The following is a 27,386-nucleotide window of genomic DNA, read 5'->3' as shown; positions in this document are numbered from 1 at the left end:
CATAATCATCCAAGGAATGACTTCAGAAAAGGAGCATCCTAGTTAAGCACTCCCTTTTTAGTCTTCTCCCAATTTGATGCACCTTGAACGTTTTTGCAGGGAAGAATTGCTTAATCCAGCTGTTACAACTCTGGCACGCCTATCCTCCAGATTGGCCAATTTGAGGATCGCCGCCCGTGACACTTTCTGATTACCTTAGCGCGTATGGTTAATCAACATGGTCACTGCCACCAGCTGAAGTGACATTATGAGATAGTGCCCACGACAAGCTTCAGCTCTCATCCACACACACAATTATTTGTACTTGAAAAATAGGTAACCTGGGCCGCTCGAGGTTTTTGGCAAAAAAGCACAGAACCAGAACTAGAATTATTGTATTTAATGCCAGAACTAGAATTATTGTATTTAATTCAAGAATATCTTCAAAGCTTATAGTTACAAAAAAGGTTACAAGATCATAATACTAAAAATAGTACACAACTAATCACAATTTCCAGAAATAAAATAAAGGAAGAAAACAACATTCAGGTCACCTGCAGTGTAGAATGCTGGGGAAGTGAGGCCTCTTCTGATATCCGGGTGTCATTATAGGATCAAGTCTCTCACTTGATCCCACCTCACAACAAGGCTGGGAGAGTTTCTCATACTGTATTTAAACCCACTTCAACTCACTCGCAGCCTCCACCCCTTGTGATTTCTTTTAGCCCAAAACCAGAATTGATTGATTCTAAGGTTATGCTATAGGGTCTCTGAGTTACTCGAGCAGGGGTGGATGCTCTTATCTGTATTACTGTTTGAAGCCTGGAAACCAGGCCTGTGTCATCAACTCTAGCTCTGTTATACAACAGGCCAGGGAGAAATTTTCACACCTTGGTAGGCAAGGTGTCTGCTCTGGGTTGCAGGTTTGACCCCTGCAGTGTTATACACAAACTTCAACCTCTGATCACTGTCCCATACAGGATTCTAGGGCTGTTAATAGCTTGTCTCTGAAGTTCTGTGGCTATAATGAAATACTAGCAAGGCAATTAACTTCCAACCATTTATCAACTGAAGACATTTTCCTCAATACAATTTACCTTGATACATCACTGTTTGAATAAGACAGTTTTTTAATCATGCCCTTCCAATATAAAATTGTGCATTCCCTACACCAGCAATGGAATGTAATGGAGTCTTATATCGCCGGAGGTGCAGGTTGCTGGCCGGTCTCTGACTTTTTTTAAAGGGACAATCACAAGGCATGGTTTTGTCTTGTAATTAATTGTCCCTTTAAAAAAAGTCCAAAATCGGACAGCAACCTGCACCTTCGGTGATCTCGGACTCCATTACATCCCGACGAAGGTGTCCAAAGTTTATGGAGACTTATTTAAAAATACTCACTGCTATAAAAGCAAATGTTGCTTCTTCAATATATTAATTCTGGGGTGTGCATACTTATGCAACTGTTGGATTAGTTGCACGTCTTCCTAAACATTATTAGTTAGTCACTTGCATTACATTGGTTGCAAGAGCGCATTAACCACTTAAATGGTGCAGCCAGCTGGACTCCTCCTTACACAGTCATATCCCATGTGACCATGCCATCCAGTTCTGTCCCCTGGCGTTTAGAGGAAATCCATTTTTCTGTGGGTCAGTCCTCCTGCATTGATGTAATTTCTGTGGCCACTGACATCACTACCGATTTTGGGACCCAGAATGCCATTCTGGATCTCATGCGCTGCTTCCAAAAGTGCAAAGCGGAACTCCAATTACCCCCCTCAGCCCTAGTACACTGCACTCTGTATTTGAGGCAGGGGAAGGTAAGTGCCACTGGGGATCTATTGGCACCAGGAGAGCTGTGGCAGGGCCACACTCGGGACCTATAACCATGGCTGGTTGAGGAGGTTATGCCAATGGGCATTTATTACTACTAGGGAGGTGTTGTATAATGCCACTGTGGCATCTATTACTACTGGGGAGTGCATTGGAGGTAATGTTATAATAATGGGGACCTATGGCCATGGGGTTTCTGTGACACCCCCTAGGTATTATTTATCAATAAAATATAAAAATACATTTTTAAAAATATGTTCAACTAAAAGATCAACAATGTTTGAGGCCCTTTTTGCAATCCATTATATTTATTATATCGTGTTTGAGTATTGCTACCACTTGCATCACATGAATCATTGGGAAAGTTTCTGCGACGGAAGGAAAACTGCCATTACAGATAAAGTACACCTGCATGTGAGGATCACTGTAAAAGCAATGTGCTATATTTCCCACGGAAAGCTGTGTGTAATAAGGAATAATGTGTCCCTTGTCCTCTTCTGTAAAATAAAATGGCTGCTGTTATTCACCTCAGAGCCTTGTGGTGTTACACTGTCATAGGACTCATTGCTGACATGTAATATGTTTATATGTTACAGTAGGGAGTGCATAATCCCCATTTTATTGTGTGACTAACAATGCTGTCACTTACCTTTGGAGGACAGTGATGTCACTAGCCACATGAGTCACTGTTAATATGTTATGAATGCACAGTAAAAAAAACTAGACCCAGGTGTGAGGTTCAAACTTGCATATGATATGAAATACACTTCTGTTTCAATGTAAATTAGTGTCTGTCATAAACGGGATAACCTGGTTCTTGAATGTTCTTTGTAAAAACACAAAAAATTAAGTTTGCTGAAGATTCTATAAACCTCACCATTGCCATTTTATTAAAGAATGCAAATCTTCCACCATTACTCATCTCACACAGGTCCTTGTTGTAATATCAGATAGGCTGTGTACATCAGTACAGAATAGTTTTAATGTATTCTAGGTGTCCCTTTATTTACTGTAGGGTATGGTCACTATTACCTGAAATGTGTATATGTTTGTATAAAATTGGATGTGTTTACAAGCCATCCATTTTCCATATATTTTTTTGGTTTGCCTGATCCATGACCATGACTGAATAGATGAATCTCAGTCTAATTGAACTAGCCAGTAATTAAGAGCTGACTGGACCTGTGTAATGAAGAAGATACAGAGGTCTAAGTGTTATAACTACCATGACAATTTGTTATTATGAGCCTGGCTGCAGCCTAGAGTGCAATGCTCTGAGTGCAAGCTACATAGTGTGAGAGTAATAAGGTGGGTGGTATCAATTAAACAGACAAAGGTCAAAATTCATAAGATCGAACATTGCGGATCCAGATTTACCTCTGTTAGTGTCTTTTCCTGCAATGTGACAGCAGAAAATGGCATTCATTTACAATAAGGGGACAGCAATAAATAAACATTTAAGCTGCATAACATAGGATGTTGCTCTGGGTTCATAGTCATAATGGAGTTTGTTTAGCCACCTGCTGACAACAGCTCAGACCCAATAAGATGAATACAAATGAATATACGGCGTGCTGGAACTAAGTAATATAAATTACTTGATTACCAATAAAAGGCCTATTTCCATGGGGCGAACTTATTAGCGTTTCTTTGGTGGCTGGTAAATACTGCACAGCTGTGATTCTAACTCCAACCCCACTAAACCTGTCTGGTTAGTGGTTACCCAACACAAACTTGTCTCCAGATCTCCTCCCTCCGATTACCACTGTCAAAGACCAATTTAATACTTTCACTCAGATGTATTAAGCCTGGAGAAGTGATAAAGCAGTGATAAGTGCAAGGTGATAACGCACCAGAAAATCCGCTCCAATATGTAAATAGACAGGAGCTGATTGGCTGGTGCGTTATCATCACCTTCCACTTATCACTTCTCCAGACTTAATAATTCTGCCTCTTTATTCCCTAAAAAGGCAGCCTCCACGTTACACAAAACTGCAGCACAGAATACAAAAATAAAACGATACGTGAACTACCACTGAACTAGCGCCTCAATCCACACAGGCAGATATGTCCCAGCCTTCGTGTTACTCCTATTGTGGAGAAACTTCCAGGAGCATTTTCAGGGATTATGCCAGGGAAAAAGAATGGTATGCAAACATAGTGTGATACTGTATAAAAATTTCAATTTAATACATAACACACATCACATATCCAAACATCACATTTAAAAAACAATTAAGAACACAGAAAAAACCCCACGATAGTGGTGCAGACATTCACTACTATGACTGGCCTCCTAAAACAACGGTGGTAAGAATGGCTGATTACCGGCTGTGAGAACTGGCTCACGTCAGTTCTAAACACATGAGTATAACAGAGAAAGTCACCAGGCTGCAGCACAGGGATACCCCAGTCTCAGAACTCCTTCACTCGCCAGGTCAGTTCTTGTACCTCGTCGTCCACACAGGAGGTCAGTCAAAGGGGCACCCACGCGTTACGACCCTCCTCGGGTCTTTCTCAAAGTCAGCTCCTATGTGCATGTCTGAAAAAAGTCAGTTCTCCGGTTTATATCCCTAATACCTACATCCCATTGGTCCCAGCGCAGCTGATCTCTATACATATCAACTCTATAAGTCCTTGATCGTGTGCGCTAGGATCCTCCCCAACTCCTAGGCAGCTTCCCTAGCAACCCCAATCGTGGCGCATCTTCTAGACGGAACCAGCTGGCGCTTCCGCCCACTCACGCTTACGTGACAACCCGTCATCACGCGTCGCAAGACCCTCCTCTCCGGGTTTCCCGATCACGTGACCGGTCCTCTCGTCATTTGATGAATATTGACGCGTCACGGGCCCTCCTCTCCGGGTTCCCTGATCACGTGACTGATCGCCGCGTCATCCATTGAGTCTCCCATACTAGACTTATTCCGCGATTGATATATTTCCTGTGTTAAACACATCACTCGGGGTTTGTTATCGGGTCCCCAGTTGTCACGTCACTTTTGCTTGAGATGCATATACGTAGATGGATGTTCTTATCACACAGACTGATCTCATGTTAGGTCACATAATAGATTTCCCCAATGTCCTAATAAATCAGAAAGTATAGGGACATTAGAAAACACATAATGCAATACAACAAATATATTAACTATTAGCAAAGTGACGTGACAACTGGGGACCCGATAACAAACCCTGAGTGATGTGTTTAACACAGGAAATATATCAATCGCGGAACAAGTCTAGTATGGGAGACTCAATGGATGACGCGGCGATCAGTCACGTGATCAGGGAACCCAGAGAGGAGGGCCCGTGACGCGTCAATATTCATCAAATGACGAGAGGACCGGTCACGTGATTGGGAAACACGGAGAGGAGGGTCCGCGATGCGTGATGATGGGTTGTCACGTAAGCGTGAGTGGGCGGAAGCGCCAGCTGGTTCCGTCTAGGAGATGCGCCACGATTGGGGTTGCTAGGGAAGCTGCCTAGGAGTTAGGGAGGATCCTAGCGCACACGATCAAGGACTAATAGAGTTGATATGTATAGAGATCAGCTGCGCTGGGACCAATGGGATGTAGGTATTAGGGATATAAACCGGAGAACTGACTTTTTTCAGACATGCACATAGGAGCTGACTTTGAGAAAGACCCGAGGAGGGTCGTAACGCGTGGCTGCCCCTTTGACTGACCTCCTGTGTGGACGACGAGGTACAAGAACTGACCTGGCGAGTGAAGGAGTTCTGAGACTGGGGAATCCCTGTGCTGCAGCCTGGTGACTTTCTCTGTTATACTCATGTGTTTAGAACTGACGTGAGCCAGTTCTCACAGCCGGTAATCAGCCATTCTTACCACCGTTATTTTAGAAGGCCAGTCATAGTAGTGAATGTCTGCACCACTATCGTGGGTTTTTTTCTGTGTTCTTAATTGTTTTTTTAAATGTGATGTTTGGATATGTGATGTGTGTTATGTAGTGATATGCACCGGAAATTTTTCGGGTTTTGTGTTTTGGTTTTGGGTTCGGTTCCGCGGCCGTGTTTTGGGTTCGAACGCGTTTTGGCAAAACCTCACCAAATTTTTTTTGTCGGATTCAGGTGTGTTTTGGATTCGGGTGTTTTTTTCAAAAAACCCTAAAAAACAGCTTAAATCATTGAATTTGGGGGTCATTTTGATCCCATAGTATTATTAACCTCAATAACCATAATTTACACTCATTTCCAGTCTATTCTGAACACCTCACACCTGACAATATTATTTTTAGTCCTAAAATTTGCACCGAGGTCGCTGGATGGCTAAGCTAAGCGACACAAGTGGCCGACACAAACACCTGGCCCATCTAGGAGTGGCACTGCAGTGTCAGGCAGGATGGCCCTTCCAAAAAATACTCCCCAAACAGCACATGACGCAAAGAAAAAAAGAGGCGCAATGAGGTAGCTGTGTGAGTAAGCTAAGCGACCCTAGTGGCCGACACAAACACCTGGCCCATCTAAGAGTGGCACTGCAGTGTCAGGCAGGATGGCCCTTCCAAAAAATACTCCCCAAACAGCACATGACGCAAAGAAAAAAAGAGGCGCAATGAGGTAGCTGTGTGAGTAAGCTAAGCGACCCTAGTGGCCGGCACAAACACCTGGCCCATCTCACGCAGGATGGCCCTTCCAAAAAATACTCCCCAAACAGCACATGACGCAAAGAAAAAAAGAGGCGCAAGCTCTTCCCGTCCAGTGTTGGGAAGGTCAGGCATCGCAACCGACACAATTGGACTCTCCTTTGGGATTTGTGATTTCGAAGAACGCACAGTTCTTTGCTGTGCTTTTGCCGCAAGTCTTTTCTTTTTTCTAGCGAGAGGATGAGTGCTTCCATCCTCATGTGAAGCTGAACCACTAGCCATGAACATAGGCCAGGGCCTCAGCCGTTCCTTGCCACTCCGTGTCGTAAATGGCATATTGGCAAGTTTACGCTTCTCCTCAGACGCTTTTAATTTTGATTTTTGGGTCATTTTTTTACTGATCTTTTGTGTTTTGGATTTTACATGCTCTGTACTATGACATTGGGCATCGGCCTTGGCAGACGACGTTGATGGCATTTCATCGTCTCGGCCATGACTAGTGGCAGCAGCTTCAGCACGAGGTGGAAGTGGATCTTGATCTTTCCCTATTTTTTTAACCTCCACATTTTTGTTCTCCATATTTTGCGCACAACTAAAAGCCACCACAGGTATACAATGTAGATGGGTGGATAGTATAGTATTATATTACTTATGGACGACGAGTGACGACACAGAGGTAGGTACAGCCGTGGCCTACCGTACTGCTGCTTATATATATAATATACTGTATAACGGACCTGGTGGACACTGTCAGCAGACTGCTAAACTAGTATGAAGAAAAAAACAACAACACAGGTATACAATGTAGATGGATGGATAGTATAGTATTATATTACTTATGGACGACGAGTGCACTGACGACACAGAGGTAGGTACAGCCGTGGCCTACCGTACTGCTGCTTATATATATAATATACTGTATAACGGACCTGGTGGACACTGTCAGCAGTCTGCTAAACTAGTATGAAGAAAAAACAACAACACAGGTATACAATGTAGATGGATGGATAGTATAGTATTATATTACTTATGGACGACGAGTGCACTGACGACACAGAGGTAGGTACAGCCGTGGCCTACCGTACTGCTGCTTATATATATAATATACTGTATAACGGACCTGGTGGACACTGTCAGCAGACTGCTAAACTAGTATGAAGAAGAAAAAAAACACCACAGGTATACAATGTAGATGGATGGATAGTATAGTATTATATTACTTATGGACGACGAGTGCACTGACGACACAGGTAGGTACAGCTGTGGCCTACCGTACTGCTGCTTATATATATAATATACTGTATAACGGACCTGGTGGACACTGTCAGCAGACTGCTAAACTAGTATGAAGAAAAAAAAAAAACACAGGAGTGTTTTTCAGGCAGACAAACGTATACTGGACTGGTGGTCACTGTCAGCAAAACTGTGCACTGTACTCCTGCTATAACTGCTCCCCAGTCCCCACAATTAGGCAGTGTGAGCAGAGCAGTGCACTCAGCACAGATATATCATGCAGCAGTGCAGCACACTGAGTGAGCACAGATATGGTGGTCGGAGCGTTTTTTTCAGGCAGAGAAACAAAGGATTAAACTCACTGGTGGTATAATCAAAACCCTGCACTGTACTCCCTAACAGCTGCTCCCCTTCCCCAATCCTCCCCACAATTATAACTAACTAAGTCACTCTGTGTTCTACTATAACGGAGAGGACGCCAGCCACGTCCTCTCCCTATCAATCTCAATGCACGTGTGAAAATGGCGGCGACGCGCGGCTCCTTATATAGAATCCGAGTCTCGCGAGAATCCGACAGCGGGATGATGATGTTCGGGCGCGCTCGGGTTAACCGAGCAAGGCGGGAGGATCCGAGTCGCTCGGACCCGTGTAAAAAAAAGGTGAAGTTCGGGCGGGTCGGATTCCGAGGATCCGAACCCGCTCATCACTAGTGTTATGTATTAAATTGAAATTTTTATACAGTATCACACTATGTTTGCATACCATTCTTTTTCCCTGGCATAATCCCTGAAAATGCTCCTGGAAGTTTCTCCACAATAGGAGTAGTGTGGAGATGTGTCCGGTCCCCCGAGACACATCCCTTCAGCAGCACGCAGGGGATCTGTGTCCCCTGCGGAAGTGTATGCGGGGCAGCGCTGGGGCAGTTGGTCTGCCCCTAGCGTTTGTCCGTGGGCAGGAGCGGCGGGTGTCCGGTGCATGGATTACCCTTTTCCCTGCACCGGACCGGAGGCTGCGTGAGGATTCAAATGTTGGCGCCCTCCGGGAGCCAATCGCGGCTCCCGGAGCGGCAGCCAGTCAGAGAGGGACGCGGCGAGCCAATCGGCGCTCGCCGCGTCATAGGCCCCGCCCCCGGCGTCTGACGTCAGACGCCGGGCGGGAGCCGAAGAGACCGCGCGCGCGGAAGAGCGCGGAGAAGAGAGAAGAAGATGGGCGGGAACAGCGAGGACGGTCGTCGGCGCGCCGGAGCGCAGAAGATCCCGGCGGCGCGAGGAAGAAGACGGAGCTCGGGTGGCCGCGGAAGAGGCCTGAAGACTCCAGCCCTGGGAAAGAAGATGTTCAGCGGCGGCTGGACGCGGCGATGCGACGGCGGCGCCGCTGGCCAGGACGGGCCAGCGGCCGAAGAGGGCACCGAAGATCCCTGGAGCAGGTGAGGCCTCAGTGAGGCAACTTCACCCCCACCCTTTTCCTCCCTCGACCACCAGGGACGGGCATTAGGCCCGAGGGCACAAGCCAGGCACTAGGCCTGTGGCACAGGTAGGAGAGTGGGGGCCATTTTCTGATTAGGTGGTTTGGGCATTAGGCCCAAGCCACCCTCTCCCGTTGGCACCAGTTAGGCGGGCACTAGGCCCGGGGGCATATCAGGCACTAGGCCTGTGGGGCATTAGAGGGCGCTAGGCCCTAGTGTATTTTGGCCAAGTAGGTACAGATAAGGTGACCCTGGGCACAAGGCCCAGGTCACCCAACGGGCAGCAAGTTAGGCGGGCGCTAGGCCCGTGGGCGAAGTCAGGCCTTCGGCCTGTGTGCAGTTAGGGGGGCGCTAGGCCCAGCGAATCAGTGTTTCCCCGAGGTGAGTACAGGTGGCCCTGGGCGCTAGGCCCAGGCCACCCTGAGGTGTTAAGTAGGCAGGCCCGCTCGGCCTGAGCCCCTAAGGAGAGAGTACGGTAGGTGGGTGAGCTGTGCGGCCCCCACTACTGGGTGTTCTGAGTCGGGTAGATAAAGGGACCGTACCGTCGCTTGCATTGTATATTGTGATGTATGTTGTTACCGTGCAGGGCAAAGTGTCTGTGTTTAAGTTTGTGCATAGTTTTGTTGCACCACACCCACAGAGCTAGTTTGAGGGCTCTGCCGTTGTAGTTAGTATAGGGTGTGACACTAGGTTAGAGTTAGGCCCTGCACGGCTGTTTCTCTTTGCCTCCTTACAGGGACCTGTAAGTGGAGAAGATCGGAGTGCAAGACTTGTGACGGTGAGTAGCATCCGTGTACGTTTGTCCCTTGTCTGTCCCCGAGCGCCGGAGTCAGGATTGCTCACGGACGTGAGAATCCCTTTCATCACACTACGTGCGAGAGCGCGAGTGTGTGAAAGCTGGGTGGCTGAGGCTTTGTGCCAGTGATGACCTTTCACCCAACCGGTGAAGGTCGCGGTCACCCCTGGGGTATCCCCTGTTCCAGTGGAAGAAGGGTCGATACCCCCCTTAAGGTAAACCATTCTCTCCTCAGCTCGCTCGTTGGTCAGCTCCGAGAGGGAATCGCCGTGTCCGGATCCGACTGAAGATTTCCAGGTCCGTTAGAGGTTCCGGTACCTGAAGGAGAGAGAGAGCGGCGCCTGGTGAGTACCGAGTCTACACCTGCACGGCAGCAGGCACCACCACACAGCAGCCGCACCTCTCACAGTAGCACGAAGACTGGGACATATCTGCCTGTTTGGATTGAGGCGCTGGTTCAGTGGTAGTTCACGTATCGTTTTATTTTTGTATTCTGTGTTGGGATGTGGGAAAAGCCTCTTGTGACTTATCACACCACTAGCTGCCTTTGCGCACTGTCTGGCTACTTCATACTGTCTATTCTACCAAAACTGCAGCACTGCTTTTATGATAAATATGATACATTGGATTCCCTGCTGAGCAATAAACTGCATCAAAAAAAGCTCTGGGTCTGATTCGAGAGATCAAGAACAAAAATCGTTTCTCACATATTTATGACCCCATGGCCATTGATAATTAATTCTGCTCTTTCAACTTTCTATACAACCTGACCCCCAAACACTCGCCCTGAAACCCAGATAGAGCTGATTGAAACTTATATAAAATATATATGAAAATATATATGAAACAGCGCTAATATAAACACAGACAGGTGTTCTCAAATTTACCATACAACTTATTATTGCACAAATTCATTAAAACATCTCCATGGTATTTATAAAACCATTTATATTGGGGCCTTATGGCCAGTCTCTGGTCGAATAAGATGATAAGATTTTAAACCTACCGGTAAATCTATTTCTCCTACTCTGTAGAGGATGCTGGGGACTCCGTAAGGACCATGGGGGTATAGATGGGCTCCGCAGGAGATAGGGCACCTAAAAAGAACTTTGACTATGGGTGTGCACTGGCTCCTCCCTCTATGCCCCTCCTCCAGACCTCAGTTAGAGAACTGTGCCCAGAGGAGATGGACAATACAAGGCAGGATTTAGCAATCCAAGGGCAAGATTCATACCAGCCCACACCAATCATACCATGTAACCTGGAACATACATAACCAGTTAACAGTATGAACAAAAACAACAGTAACGGTCCAAGACCGATGTCAACTGTAACATAACCCTTATGTAAGCAACAACTATATACAAGTCTTGCAGAGTTTCCCACTGGGACGGGCGCCCAGCATCCTCTACGGACTAGGAGAAATAGATTTACCGGTAGGTTTAAAATCTTATTTTCTCTTACGTCCTAGAGGATGCTGGGGACTCCGTAAGGACCATGGGGTTTATACCAAAGCATCCAATCGGGCGGGAGAGTGCAGACGACTCTGCAGCACCAACTGAGCAAACGCTAGGTCCTCATCAGCCAGGGTATCAAACTTGTAGAATTTAGCAAAAGTGTTTGACCCCGACCAAGTCGCCGCTCGGCAAAGTTGTAAAGCCGAGACGCCTCGGGCAGCCGCCCAAGAAGAGCCCACCTTCCTAGTGGAATGGGCCTTAACCGAATTTGGTACCGGCAATCCAGCCGTAGAGTGAGCCTGCTGAATCGTATTACAGATCCAGCGAGCAATAGTCTGCTTTGAAGCAGGAGCGCCAATCTTATTGGCCACATACAGGACAAACAGAGCCTCTGTTTTCCCAATTCTAGCCGTCCTGGCTACATAAATTTTTAAGGCCCGGACTACGTCCAGGGATCTGGAATCCTCCAGGTCACCTGTAGCCACAGGCACCACAATAGGTTGATTCATATGGAACGACGAAACCACTTTAGGCAAAAATTGCGGACGTGTCCTCAATTCAGCTCGATCCACATGAAAAATCAAGTAGGGGCTCTTGTGTGATAGAGCCGCCAATTCTGACACTCGCCTTGCTGATGCTAAGGCCAACAACATGACCACCTTCCAGGTAAGAAATTTCAACTCAACCTTGTTAAGCGGTTCAAACCAGTGTGATTTTAGGAACTGCAATACCACGTTCAGGTCCCATGGTGCCACTGGAGGCACAAAAGGGGGCTGGATGTGCAGCACTCCCTTTACAAACGTCTGGACTTCTGGTAGAGAAGCCAATTCCTTCTGAAAGAAAATCGAGAGGGCCGAAATCTGTACCTTAACCGAGCCTGATTTCAGGCCCATATCCACTCCTGTCTGTAGGAAGTGGAGAAGACGACCCAGATGAAAATCTTCCGTAGGTGCATTCTTGGTCTCACACCAAGACACATACTTTCGCCAGATACGGTGATAATGTTTTATCGTCACCTCCTTCCTATCCTTTATTAAAGTAGGGATGACCTCTTCCGGAATCCCCTTTTTTGCTAGGATTCGGCGTTCAAACGCCATGCCGTCAAACGTAACCGCGGTAGGTCTTGAAATACACAGGGCCCCTGCTGCAACAGGTCTTCCCTCAGAGGAAGAGGCCAGGGGTCTCCTGTGAGCATCTCTTGTAGATCCGAGTACCAGGCCCTTCGAGGCCAGTCTGGGACAACGAGTATCGTCTGTACTCTTCTTCGTCTTATGATCATCAACACTTTCGTGATGAGAGGAAGAGGAGGAAACACGTAGACCGATTCGAACACCCACGGTGTTACCAGTGCGTCTACTGCTACTGCCTGAGGGTCCCGAGACCTGGCGCAATACCTCCGAAGTTTTTTGTTGAGGCGTGACGCCATCATGTCTATTTGAGGAGTTCCCCAAAGACTTGTTACGTCTGCAAAGACTTCTTGATGAAGTCCCCACTCTCCTGGATGGAGATCGTGTCTGCTGAGGAAGTCTGCTTCCCAGTTGTCCACTCCCGGAATGAAGACAGCCGACAGAGCGCTTACATGATTTTCCGCCCAGCGAAAGATCCTTGTGGCTTCCGCCATCGCGACCCTGCTTCTTGTCCCGCCTTGGCGGTTCACATGAGCCACTGCTGTGACATTGTCTGACTGAATCAGAACCGGAAGGTTTCGAAGAAAACTCTCCGCTTGTCGAAGGCCGTTGTAAATGGCCCTGAGTTCCAACACATTGATGTGTAGACAGGACTCCTGGTCTGACTAAAGACCCTGAAAAGTCTTTCCCTGTGTGACTGCTCCCCATCCTCGGAGGCTCGCGTCCGTGGTAACCAGGATCCAGTCCTGAATCCAGAACCGGCGACCCTCCAGCAGGTGACCACTTTGCAACCACCACAGGAGGGACACTCTGGTTCCTGGGGACAGAGTTATTTTCCGATGTAAGTGCAGATGGGACCCGGACCACTTGTCCAGAAGGTCCCATTGAAAAGTCCTTGCATGGAACCTTCCGAAGGGAATGGCCTCGTAGGCCGCCAACATTTTCCCCAGAACTCGAGTGCATTGGTGAACTGACACCCTTTTCGGTTTTAGCAGGTCTCTGACCATGTTCTGGATGTCTTGGGCTTTCTCTATTGGGGGGAAGACCTTCATTTGTTCCGTATCCAGTATCATACCTAGGAACGGTAGTCGAGTTGTCGGAATCAACTGTGACTTCGGTAGATTTAGAATCCAACCGTGTTGCTGGAGCACTCTCAGAGAGAGCGCCACACTGCTCAGCAATTTCTCCCTTGATCTCGCTTTTATCAGGAGATCGTCCAAGTATGGGATAATTGTGACTCCATGCTTGCGCAGGACCACCATCATTTCCGCCATTATCTTGGTGAAAATCCTCGGGGCCGTGGAAAGTCCAAACGGCAATGTCTGAAATTGGTAATGACAATCCTGTACAGCGAATCTCAAGTATTCCTGATGGGGGGCATATATGGGGACATGAAGGTACGCATCCTTTATGTCCAGAGACACCATAAACTCCCCCTCCTCCATGTTGGCTATTATTGCTCTGAGAGATTCCATTTTGAATTTGAATCTTTTTATGTACAGGTTTAGGGATTTCAGATTCAAAATCGGTCTGACCGAACCGTCCGGTTTCGGGACCACAAATAGGGTTGAATAGTAACCTCTTCCCTGCTGGTGCAGGGGAACCTTGATTATCACTTGCTGTATACACAGCGTTTGAATTGCAGCTAACACTACATCCCTTTCCGATGTGGAAGCTGGTAGGGCCGATATGAAAAATCGGCTCGGGGGCACATCCTCGAATTCCAATTTGTAACCCTGGGAAACTATTTCCAACACCCAGGGATTCAGGTCCGAACTGACCCAGGCCTGACTGAAAAGTCGAAGACGTGCCCCCACCGGTGCGGACTCCCTCAGGGGAGTCCCAGCGTCATGCTGTGGTTTTTGGAGCAGCCGGGGAGGACTTTTGTTCCTGGACACCTGCCGAAGCAGGTGCTCTCTTGCCTCTGCCCTTACCTCTGGCGAGGAAAGAGGATCCCCGACCTCTTTTGGACTTGAGCGACCGAAAGGACTGCATCTGATAGGGTGTTGCTTTCTTTTGCTGTTGGGGAATATATGGTAAAAAATTTGATTTACCTGCGGTAGCTGTGGAAACCAGGTCCGTCAGCCCATCCCCAAACAATACATCACCCTTATAGGGTAGTACTTCCATATGTTTTTTGGAATCCGCATCACCCGTCCATTGGCGAGTCCATAAGGATCCTCTCGCTGAGATAGACATGGCATTGGCCCTAGAAGCTAGCAATCCAATGTCCCTTTGAGCATCCCTCATAAATAAGACTGCGTCTTTTATATGGGCTAGAGTTAGGAATATAGTATCCTTATTCATAGTATCAAATTGATCTGTCAGCTCATCTGTCCAAGCTGCAATTGCGCTACACACCCATGCCGACGCAATCGTCGGTCTTAACACAGCACCCGTATGAGAATAAATACCCTTTAAGGTAGTTTTTTGCCTGCGATCTGCAGGGTCCTTAAGGGCCGCTGTGTCAGGAGACGGTAGCGCCACTTTCTTGGACAAGCGCGTCAGGGCCTTGTCCACAGTGGGGGGTGATTCCCAAATCTCCCTGTCCTGCTTAGGGAAAGGGTATGCCATAAAAATTATTTTGGGGATCTGCGGTCTCTTATCCGGAGTCTCCCAAGCTTTTCCAAAGAACTCATTTAATTCATGAGATGTGGGAAAATGAATAATCTGTTTATTTTCCTTAAACATGTGTACCCTTGTGTCGGGGACCGAGGGTTCATCCACAATATGCAACACATCCCTTATTGCCACAATCATACACTGAATGGTTTTAGTCACCCTAGGGTGCAATTTTACTTCGTCATAGTCGACACTGGAATCAGAATCCGTGTCGGTAGTAGTGTCTTGTGTTAAGGGACGCTTTTGAGACCCCGACGGGGCCTGTGAGTCGGTCCAATCTGAGGATTGACCGCCTGATGTCCCCCCTAAACCAGCCTTATCAAGCTTTTTATGTAAAGATGCCACACTTGCATGCAACGTATGCCACATGTCCATCCAATCTGGAGTCGGCACAACTGACGGGGACACACCACTCATTTGCTCCACCTCCTCCTTGGAGAAGCCTTCCGCCTCAGACATGTCGACACACACAGGGATTAACCTATAAGGGGACAAAACCCCAACCAGGTCCTAAGGAGAGAAGAGAAAGAGTATGCCAGCACACACCAGCGCTTAACAACACTGGAAAAAAATATATATATCCAGATAGCGCTTTTTTATATATATTATGTCAATTCCCACTCACTGCGTCGCCAAAGTGCCCCCCTCCTCTTTTTTCCAGCCTGTGTTCAGCAGGGGAGAGACCAGGGAGCCAGCGTTTTCTTTCTCATGCAGCCTCTGTGGAGAAAATTGCGCTGGTTAGTGCTAAGGATCAAGCCCCGCCCACCCGACCGCAGGCTTCGGTCCCAGTGATTTTTCAATAAAATGGCGGGGGGGATCAGAGATTTACTGCCTCCGCAGTCTAATCTCACTGTATTTGTGCCAAAATGTGAGGTTTATTGCTGCCCAGGGCGCCCCCCCCCCCCCCTGCGCCCTGCACCCTTCAGTGCTGCTCTGTGTGTGTATGACTGGGAGCAATGGCGCCTTACCTCATGAAGATCTGATGTCTTCTGCCGCCTAAGATGTCTTCTGTCTTCTGTATCCGCTTCTACCTTCGGCATCTGTGAGGAGGACGGCTGCGCGGCTCCGGGACGAACCCCAGGTGAGACCTGTGTTCCGACTCCCTCTGGAGCTAATGGTGTCCAGTAGCCTTAGAAGCAGTGCCCAACTTGACAAGCCAGCTCTGCTTCTCTCTCCTCGGTCCCACGATGCAGGGAGCCTGTTGCCAACAGGACTCCCTGAAAATAAAAAACCTAACAAAACTCTTTTTCCACAGAAAACTCTGGAGAGCTCTCTGCAGTGTACCCATTCTCCTCTGTGCACAAGATCTAACTGAGGTCTGGAGGAGGGGCATAGAGGGAGGAGCCAGTGCACACCCATAGTCAAAGTTCTTTTTAGGTGCCCTATCTCCTGCGGAGCCCGTCTATACCCCCATGGTCCTTACGGAGTCCCCAGTATCCTCTAGGACGTAAGAGAAAAGTAATTTTACTCAAGGCATAGTAACAAGCTAGTATGGGAAAAAGGACAGTTTATGCGCTGAAAAAACCTTTTGAGTTAAATAATCCAGTCTTTTTGGTATAGTTTCTTTGAGAAAGCTGCTAAAAGACAGTGAAACGCATTAGTGGCCAGCCTCAGGAACTTAAGCACAGCCAGGAATGTTTTTGGGATCACGTTTGGACATCTATAACCACCGGGAATTCCAGCAACAGCCCCTGTGGACAAAGGGAATATCCATTCACCATTGCAATAGAGTCCATAACTAGACTTGGACCATTACTAGAGTGGACAAACCCAAAGAAATCCACAGGACTGGTAACTATACCAAAAAGACTTGATTATTTAACCAAAAAGGCTGGGAAGATAAGATGAAGGACCACCATGAGTGCATACACAATATGCGATCTGTGTCGCAATGATATAGTGTATACCCAGCTTAACAAGAGGACACAAGAGTCAGTTGCCCAGAATCACCCACACAGTAATAGGGGCCCACCAAAACCTAAATTCTGCCCTGTCACCACCTGTCAGCCAAGATTCAACTAGAAGTCTCAAAATCCCCATCTATTTCAGCTGTGATAAACTGATTATGGTACTCCCAGGGCCGGCGCTACCCTTTCAGCAAAGGGATGCAAAGCAGGTAGGCGCCTGGCTGGAGAGGCACTCTTCCTGCTTTGCATCCCTGCTGCTACGCCGCCCTGTCCACTCTGCTGCCGGCTGCTGTGCCTGTCACTGTATGACAAGCAGCAGCGCCAGCAACTTGAAGCCTCCCCCTACCCCCCCCCCCTGCTCCAGTGACAGTGATCACTGAAAAGGGGGCGGAGCTACACGGGGCGGGTCACACATACAAAAGGGGCGGAGCCACACTCGACCACCAGGCTGAGGTAGGTGTGTGTGTTGGTGAAGTTCAGCCCAGGATCACCACTGCAGCTGCTTTGATGGGAAGGGAGGTTGTAGTTTGATGGTGGAGGGAGACGCGGGTTGCTGGTGGGTAGTGGGTAAGGAGGTAGAGGTTACCTGCTGCCGTGTCCTGTAGGCTTAAGCAGAGGCTTCACTTCAGCTGTCCGGCAAGTGACTCCGCCCCTGCTCTCTCCCATTGGCTGTTCTGGATAACACATGCACAGATGTGCATGTGACTGACTCCTGCTTGCCCTGCACAATGCATGCTGCTCTGCCTCTGATAGGGACCGTCACTGCACCAGTACAGGAGGTGTGACCAGCAGCATCTGAGGTTCCTAGAAAGTGACAGATCTCCACATCTGCACCTCCCCTGCCTACACCTGACTCTTTCTACCCATACATTTTTCTCTGTGACTGCTTCTCACTGCATTATATATTATATAAGAAAGAACGGGGGACACAAGTTAAATATTTAAAGGGGGGGTAAGGGTCACAAGTTGAATATATAAAGGGTGCAGGGGCGCAATGTGAATAAGAATGTGCTACAGTGTGGTGAAATGGGGGTACTATTACGTGGCCATGCCCCTTCTGTGTGAGACCACACCCTTTTCTTCGACACACACCAAAGGTGAGCGCTGTCCCTTTGTAAAATATGGGAGGGCGCAAATTTAGAGTTTGCAGGTGGGCGCCGAATACCCTAGCACCGGCCCTGGGTACTCCTATTGCAGGTAATATATGACGCCAATTATTAAGAATTTGGCAAACTCGTATATTAAGACTTGGGGACCTTGGACAACATTCTGTTTCCCATCTTTCCTCTTCTTAAGAGCTTTTTCAGTGCTCTGATGCATAACGTTTAGACTAGAGCTCTTCCTTCTCCCGCTGAGCTTCAGGTCTCCCCAATGCCCCACTTTTCCCTCCTGCTCCCCAGTCAATCTCCCTATCTTTATTTTATCAACACAATAAAAGCCCCAGGTCTCCAAATGTTCTAATTTCCTTACATTTATCTGTTGTCTATTTACTGCTTCATGAGCATGTTGTTATTATGTATGCTTGTCTGAACCAGGAAATAAAATAAAGGGCCTATCTTTCCAAAGCAGTAGACTCTGGCATTATAAAAACAATAACATGCAGTATTTTTGATTATAGGTAAACAACATAAATGTCATAAATATTTCTAAATGTATTAGTAAGGAATGTATGATAGCAGATATTTAAAGTATAGAACAAGTGACTAATAAATGCACCAGAACAGAGAACAAGCTTTGCCTCTTAAACATTAAGCTAAAAAAAATGTAGTAATTTCCATGAAATAGTCTGAGAATTCAACTTGGTTCTCAATATTTCATTTATTCTCATTAATAGGTTATTACTTTGTGCATGGTATGATTTGTTTTTTGTTGACTGATGAAGAACAAAGTGAAATTTATCTGTATTCCGGTCATGTCATAGAAAATGGAATAGTTCCCAATGTGTGGGAAGGCTGCTCAAAACATACACATGCATTTCATGCACCAATAAGTGTCCACGTAAACCGCATGTCAGTTTTGCATCCATGTAAAGCTGGACGGTGTGTGTGTGGATGATTTGTAAGTGTTCTGTGGACACCCAGTAACAAGTAACCCTTTTATATTTTTGTCAGTAATAGTAGGTTGACATTAAGGTGTTTATTTACTACAGTATGGGTTTTAGAAGTGGAGATGTTGCACATAGCAACCAATCAGATTTTACTTATCATTTATCTAGCACCTTCTAGAAAATAATAGTTAGAAACTGGTTGCTATGGGCAACATCTCCACTATTAAAAACCCGCACTTTAGTAAATATACCCCTAAAATGGGGATATTTTTAGCCCAGGTAGGAAGGACCATTCCCATAGGCGTTTCTATAATGGGTGCAGTGTGTGCGGTGCACACGGGCCCTGTGGTCCGGGGGGCCCACACCGCACATATATACAGTTGTGCTCATAAGTTTACATACCCTAGCAGAATTTGTGATTTTCTGGCCATTTGTCAGAGAATATGAATGATAACACACAAACTTTTCTTTCACTCATGGTTAGTGGTTGGGTGAAGCCATTTATTGTCAAACAACTGTGTTTCCTCTTTTTAAATCATAATGACAACAGAAACTACCCAAATTACCCTGATCAAAAGTTTTCATACCCTGGAGATTTTGGCCTGATAACATGCACACAAGTTGACAAACGGGTTTGAATGGCTACTAAAGGTAACCGTCCTCACCTGTGATCTGTTTGCTTGTAATCAGTGTGTGTGTATAAAAGGTCAGTGAGTTTCTGGACTCCTGAAAGACCCTTGCATCTTTCATCCAGTGCTGCACTGACGTGTCTGGATTCTGAGTCATGGGGAAAGCAAAAGAATTGTCAAAGGATCTGCTGGAAAAGGTAATTGAACTGCATAAAACAGGAAAGGGATATAAAAAGATATCCAAGTAATTGAGAATGCCAATCAGCAGTGTTCAAACTCTAAATAAGAAGTGGAAAATGAGGGATTCTGTGGAAACCAAATCACGGTCAGGTAGACCAACAAAAATTTCAGCCACAACTGCCAGGAAAATTGTTCGGGATGCAAAGAAAAATCCACAAATAACTTCTGAACTCTGAAAAAAAGTGGTGTGGTTGTTTCAAGATGCACAATAAGGAGGCATTTAAAGAAAAATGGGCTGCATGTTCGAGTCGCCAGAAGAAAGCCATTACTATGCAAATGCCACAAAGCATCCCGCTTACAATACTCCAAACAGCACAGAGACAAGCCTCAAAACTTCTGGAACAAAGTCATTTGGAGTGATGAGACCAAAATTGAACTTTTTGGCCACAACCATAAACGTTACATTTGGAGAGGAGTCAACGAGGCCTATGATGAAAGGTACACCATTCCTACTGTGAAACACGGAGGTGGATCGCTGATGTTTTGGGGATGTGTGAGCTACAAAGGCACTGGAAACTTGGTCAATATTGATGGGAAGATGAATGCAGCATGTTATCAGAAAATACTGGAGGAAAATTTGCACTCATCAGCCCGGAAGCTGCGCATGGGACGTACTTGGACGTTCCAACATGACAATGATCCAAAACACAAGGCCAAGTCGACTTGTCATTGGCTACCGCAGAATAAAGTGAAGGTTCTGGAGTGGCCATCTCAGTCTCCTGACCTCAATATCATTGAGCCACTCTGGGGAGATCTCAAACGTGCAGTTCATGCAAGACAGCCAAAGAATTTACAGGAACTGGAGGCTTTTTGCCAAGAAGATTGGGCAGCTTTACCATCTGAGAAAATAAAGAGCCTCATCCACAACTACCACAAAAGACTTCAAGCTGTCATTGATGTTAAAGGGGGCAATACACGGTATTAAGAACTGGGGTATGTAAACTTTTGATCAGGGGCATTTGGGTAGTTTCTGTTGTCATTATGATTTAAAAAGAGTAAACACAGTTGTTTGACAATAAATGGCTCCACCCAACCACTAACCATGAGTGAAAGAAAAGTTTGTGAGTTATCATTCATATTCTCTGACAAATGGCCAGAAAATCCCAAATTCTGCTAGGGTATGTAAACTTATGAGCACAACTGTATTATACTCACCCCTCAGTGGCGGCAGCCCTGCAGTGTGGGTACAAATCACTAGAAAAATGGCCATTTTTGAGTGCTTTGTGCATGTGCACTGGAGATGTCCACGAGAACAAGTCGCGGGCGCCATGTTCCCCTAGACCTGCGCGTGCTAAGTAGACTCAAGCATTATGTGATCACTCACATTTATATACAGCCCAAATCAGTTCTTAACAGATGTTACTAAAACAAACCACCAGGTCGGCGCACAATAGCAATGATGTTGATAAAAAGCAATTTATTAACATAAAAACAATGACAGACTTACTAAAAGACCACAACAATTCACAAAGCATATAACTGAGGTATTATAAGCCTCTATAGATGCATACATATAATATGTTAGTGTGTGAAAGGGACGCTGAAATATAGGAGAGAGCCACTCTCTGTTGGATAGAATTAGTCTCTCAAAATAATTCCATATCTCACAGTTCAAATGGGAATAAATCCTCCAAATGATGTAATTAACGTCTATGACCATATGAAAGTGTCCAAAATTAGATAGCTGTTTCCATGGAGCAAACAGGAATAATAAAACCAACCGGTTGCTGTTACTCACTGAGACATTGTACTCCCTTACTGCACGGGATAAGTAGTTGAAAGCCGCTTGTTATCACCCTGTGCATGGGTGAGACATCCGTCAGCGGTACGTTCAGGTAGGAACCGTTCCCTTCAGTGCGGCACAGTGTGGATGCGCCGGACCGCCGTGCAGATCCCCCAGCTCAAGTGAGCAGTGCCCAGCCGGGCAGTGTTCCAAGTGCAGGGGGAGGTTTAAGTGGGATAATTTGATCGCAGGCTAAATGGTTCACCGGCAACTTGTGACAGACAGCCAATAACGGTGTGTATTCCTCTCCTTGGGACACTTAATGGTCAAAGGCGGCCCTTTCTTCTGTACCCTCAACCTGTCCGATGTAATTTCAAGTAGTTAAAGGTAACTTGGTTATGTTGTGTTATTATTATCCTTTATTTATATGGCACCACAAGGGCTCTGCAGCACCTTTCAGCTTACAGTCCATAAACAGAAACAAAACAAGATAAAAGTGTCACATGCTGGGTACACACTTAATAGATATATCTGCAGATATATCTACAGACGGATTGGGCAGTGTATTGTTCATACACACTGCCTGATCCGACGTGACTGATGTCACCAACTGGGTGGCCATTTACATGCAGTTGTGCTGTAAATCACCACCAGCTCGTGCAGAGAGTATACGGGCGCTCAGCTAACCGCCCGTACACACAGCACAATGTGCCAATATATCTGTAGACATATCGGCTGTGCTGCAGAGCTGACGCGATGTCTGTGAACGACGTTGTTCACAGACATATCACTGGTACACACTGGCCGATGGACCATCGATATATCGTCCATTCAACTAAACTGCCGATATGTATCGGCCAGTGTGTATGCATCTTTACAGTACAGTAGATTGCAGGATATGGACATTGTTTATATACATTGCTGCATCAATTGTTATGTTACCCAAATAAGCAGCAGGGCGGCAGAACCCAACGGTTTGGTGACATTGAAGGTAGTGGGGAGTAGATGATGGTACAAGTGAGGGAAGGAAAAGAACATAAGGGGAGAGGGTCTACGTGAGAGCTTACAGTCTAAATTATTTGTCGCTAGTTACCCACGTCTTAATGTCCTCAGAATTCCTTTGTGGTTGTTTTTTAGTTGCCACTGCACATCCCTTCCTGCCTCTCCTGTCTCTCCTTCCTCTTTGCGTCATTGTCTTCTACTTGAAATGATGTTTCTCACTTATATTCTCTGCTCCTCACTCTTATCATTCCCTCCTGGCCACTTTGTTTCATCTTTCAACAAACCCACATTTATCTCCTTTTACTTTCACGCTACTGCTTTCCTCCTCCCTTCCTTTCATGTAACCTTGTCTCATTACTAGTGATGGAATAATCACTGCTCCCCCACAAAAAAATAAAATGCCCACAGAAGCCTGGAATTCTCCCCCTCCCATCTAGGTGACAGCAAGCCGAATATATAAATTCAGTTTTCTTCATTATTCCAATCATAAAGTGGAAAATTGCTTCTGAATTGATCTGATGATTAAAGCTGCACATTAGATGTACCATGACCCTTGTTACCGGTCTGCTAATCACTCTGCCAGTGGCTAGCTGATAATGTCACCAAGTGTTATTCTTGAGGAGGGGTCATACTTCTACTTCCTCAGCCAACAAACTATGAAAGTAATGATTGTCACTGCAGACACTAGCTCCCACATACGGATACGTTGCTAATTATTTTCTCCTTTTATTAGGGTCTCGTTCCCGGAATACAACGCTGAAATTTTGGTCTCTGGAGGACTCCTTGGCTAAGACTCCTTGGCAGGTGTCTGTTTATGAGAAAATATCCAACAGAAGAAGCATTTGGGAAAAGACTTTTTATTTATGCATTAAGTTACAGGAGCTAAAACTAAATGAGATTGTTTGATGTGATTTGATTTCTGTCAGAGCCAATGTAAAATGTGAGTAAACCACATGAGGCAAGATTATTATGCGCATTTAGATTCCTGTAGATGGAAGCCGGAGGAGGGGGGGGGGGGGGGTGGACGGTGAATTTACATGATGTGTAAAAAGGAATTTTGTACTGACAGACTGCAACTGTCAGATCCACTTCTTGCGGCTGAGTTTCAGAACATAAATATATGTTATGACACAGAGGATGGATTACCTACAGTCTGTTTATTTTATATGGATTCTAACCCTGGAGGCAAGTATTTGCATTTTTCTTATTATTACAGGTTTTACATATACCACCCACCCTTCAGCACAGTGGGGCAGATGTATTAAGCATGGAGAAGTGATAAAGCAGTGATAAGTACAAGGTGATAACGCAGCAGCCAATCAGCTCCAATATATAACTGACAGCTAGGTACTGATTGGCTGGTGCGTTATCACCTTGCACTTATCACTGCTTTATCACTTCTCCAGGCTTAATACATCTGCCCCACTGAGAGTTTCCAAAGCTCGATCTTCAAGCTACACTAAGGGGATATTCAATTGTTTGAAAAGTCAGTTGGGTCTCTTTTTTCCTATCTAATAGACTGGAAAAAAACAGTCACCCAGCCGAATTTTCAAACATTTGAATTCCCCCCTAACAGTCCAGATGGTTAAATTCAAATAACTGAGATACTACTTAAGTCATTTGTGCTCAGGTATGGTTATCCTTAAAACTTGGACTGTTAGGGGGGTATTCAATTGTTTGAAAAGTCAGTTGGGTGTCTGTTTTTTTCCTATCTAATAGACAGGAAAAAACAGACACCCACCTGACTTTTCAAACATTTGAATTCCCCCTTAGTGTGCTTTGAGGACCGTAATTGGGAATACCTGCTCTAGGGCAGGGTTTTGTTTTTGTTTTTTAACGCCAGTAGCCCCAGCAGGTCATGTTTGTAAATTGCGTACAGGTGAGTTCATCTATTTTGCTGGGTCAGTAATTATCCATGACCCATTGGGGGTACTTGAGGGTTGATTTTTGATCTACTGCTCTAGAGGATGTCTTCTGCATTGGTATAAGATTGCACAGTGTCACAGCTGTTTTCAGGGATGATCACCATGGACCACTTGTTTCTGCACTAAGCATGGGATGGGAAATCCGTGTTAGTAACGTGCACCTGGGCATAGCACTGGTCTAAGTCCGAATCAGACTTACAAATATGTAGGTAATGCTTTTATTGCCACCAGCACATATTGAAACACACAGACACAGGAAGGCAAGTCACCAGTTATTCAGTTTATTAGTTAAACAAATATGTTCTAATGCAGCAGATACAGAATCAAGTACAAATCTACACAAGTGTGTGGCCCCCAAGATAAAGGTATGGGATCGGTGCATGGCAGAGTCTCTAAGGGTAGAGGAGGGTCAGGGGTTGAGACAGTCCGAACTGTCCAGTGAGAGGTAAATCTGAGCCTTGCACTGGAAGGTGTTGGAAGTGTCGGGGAGAAGCTCACAGCTGTGCAGGTTCGGAGAGACATCTTTCACACACAGCGCCTTTGGGACAAAGAGGAGATATGAGTGGCAGACAGTGTAAAGAATGAGGCAGATAGGCAGCGTCACATGTTATTATTGAAAACGTAACAGCCAACAAATCCCGTCATTGTACAGATGAAGTCATCTTTTACTTTTCCCCAAATACACTCTATCAACACTGTCTCTCTGAACACAAGGTATCTGCTGTTTGGGTTCATGTACAAGGGATTACTTATTTAGTTTATACCCTGCTCCATTATTATGAACATATTTATATAGTGCTAGAATATCCCATAGCACTTTTCATTTGGGAACAAACAGTAATAAAATGAGACTGGGTAATAACAGGTACTCTGAGAGGTCCATCTTTATCAGTGGTTCCCAAACTCTGTCCTCCATGATCCCCAACAGTTCATGTTTTCCAGGTCACCTAACAGGTGCACAGGTGTATTCATTACTCACGGACACATTTTAAAAGATCCACAGGTGGAGTTTTACACTTGTGATTCTGTGAGGAGACCTGACAAATGTGAACTGTTGTAGGTCCTTGAGGACACAGTTTGGGAACCACTGATCTGTATGAACAATGTAGCACTTCATATAGATGGCAGGGAACTAAAGTGCCATCCTCTGAGTTGTAGTCCCTGCAGTTCCTGATTATAGAAGCAACATGTGTGCATGATAGAACTGTATTCCTCCACTATGCTGAAAGTAATCTGTTTTACCTTGTGCTTAGCGTACAGGTAACACTCACTGCATAAGACATTAAGGGGGGATTCAAATGTTTGAAAAGTCGGTTGGGTGTGTTTTTTCCTGTCTATTAGACAGGAAAAAACAGACACCCAACTGACTTTTCAAACATTTGAATCCCCCCCCCCACATGTGTTATGATGCTGTATAGCTGCCAGAAAGTTCAGTATACTCCTGTTTTCCAGCTATGTTGTTTGTATTACAGACTCCTGCACACATAGGGGGATCTGTAATCGGTTCTGACTTTATGCACCAGTGGAATTTCTGCAAGATTTATTCTAATTTTAAAGTGGCAATCAGTTATAAGGTTGATTTAATCTTGCTGAAATCTCCCCTGATCCTATAAAATTAGGACCTGTTACAGAACCCCAATAATGTTTTATGCATTTAGGAGCAAATTAAAAAAGGCGTAATTTGCACCTTAGAAAAACCGTAATGCACTGCAGGAGCAGAAGGAGAGATGTAGCGTAAGGACATGTCATAGTTCAATTATAAACATCAGTGTAAGAACAAACTGCCCAGTGTTTGCTATATGCATAAGCAGGTATATATTGTTTTATCTGCATGTGTCACCAGTTTTCTTAAATGTTTTGTGGATTCATTTGGACAGTCTAATTCATAACTCGTACAGACGAAGGGCAAACAAAACAAAAAAACCTACCTGTTTCATATGGTATACTTATTTCCATAGAAACAATACTTGTGTGGCATAGTAATCACATATCTACAAATTACCTTGGAACAGTGTTCCCCAATTTCAGTCCTCAAGGCACGGTAACAGTTCAGGTTTTAAGGAAATCCATGCTTGAGCAGATGATTAAACCAAAAGGTAATAACCTTTGCTAAAGCATGAATACCCTTAAAACCTGGACTGTTAGGATGAATTGGAGGCTAAGTTGGGAAATACGTCCTTAGAAGAAAATAGGACTATATTATCACATACTCACCATGCTCTTGAGCACAGATCCTTGTCGTTGGCTCCCAAAGGTGTTCAAGAAATTGTCCTCCATATTCTCGTTGCTCTCCCCTGCACTTTCAGGCTCAGAACGGCGGATGTCAGGGGATCGGCGGATACCAGAGAGCAGCCCCGATGCTCTCCCCACAGAGTAGTAGCTGGGGCCAGTAGACTGTTTATACCAGGCATTTGTGCCCTGGCAAGAAAGCAGCAGAGCTAGGGCACTGCATAACACAGTCAGTCGCAGTGAGGAGCGGGATCCCAGAGACAGCATGATGAGCGTCTAGTGCTTGCAGCTGGTGTGGGGTGCAGTTCTGAGTGAGGGAAGTGTGGCTCACTTTTATAGAGGAGTGGGATGTGCATGCCAGCTCAAACCAGGAGGGGAGGGGGGGAATTATTAAACCTATGACAGCTCTGTGATAGTTAGGAAATCAGTGAGACGCCCAGGGCTATGTATATGAAGATGTTCTGGCAAGTACCAAATCTAATTCGACTTGTTAGCAAGTGATAAAGAATTGCTACTTCTTATTACAGTGTGACAATTGACCCAAAAAGGCAAGCTTCATAGTGACAGATACTG

The 27,386-nt window shown here is 45.7% G+C and overlaps 1 protein-coding gene across 1 annotated transcript; it reads right to left on the bottom strand.

The window, feature by feature from the left end:
- Positions 1 to 24,844: 24,844 nt before the first annotated feature.
- NPB (neuropeptide B) lies at positions 24,845 to 27,142 on the bottom strand. The gene is made up of 2 exons (XM_063963667.1): positions 26,799 to 27,142; positions 24,845 to 25,122 (listed from the first exon to the last, which is right to left on the bottom strand). Exons 1-2 carry the CDS (start codon positions 27,078 to 27,080, stop codon positions 24,994 to 24,996), a joined length of 411 nt encoding a protein of 136 aa, XP_063819737.1. The 5' UTR covers positions 27,081 to 27,142; the 3' UTR covers positions 24,845 to 24,993.
- Positions 27,143 to 27,386: the final 244 nt, after the last annotated feature.

The sequence above is a fragment of the Pseudophryne corroboree genome, chromosome 3 (assembly GCF_028390025.1).
Source record: "Pseudophryne corroboree isolate aPseCor3 chromosome 3, aPseCor3.hap2, whole genome shotgun sequence".
In the NCBI taxonomy this organism is placed as follows: Eukaryota; Metazoa; Chordata; class Amphibia; order Anura; family Myobatrachidae; genus Pseudophryne; species Pseudophryne corroboree.
This window is presented reverse-complemented; position numbering and strand designations above follow the sequence as displayed.

What these genes read in the sequence shown, in the direction of transcription:
- NPB (XM_063963667.1), bottom strand. Translation starts at nt 27,080, where the DNA reads ATGCTGTCTCTGGGATCCCGCTCCTCACTGCGACTGACTGTGTTATGC. An exon ending in GATCTGTGCTCAAGAGCATG is followed by an intron (nt 25,123 to 26,798) that starts GTGAGTATGTGA and finishes TTTGTCCCAAAG; the next exon opens with GCGCTGTGTGTGAAAGATGT.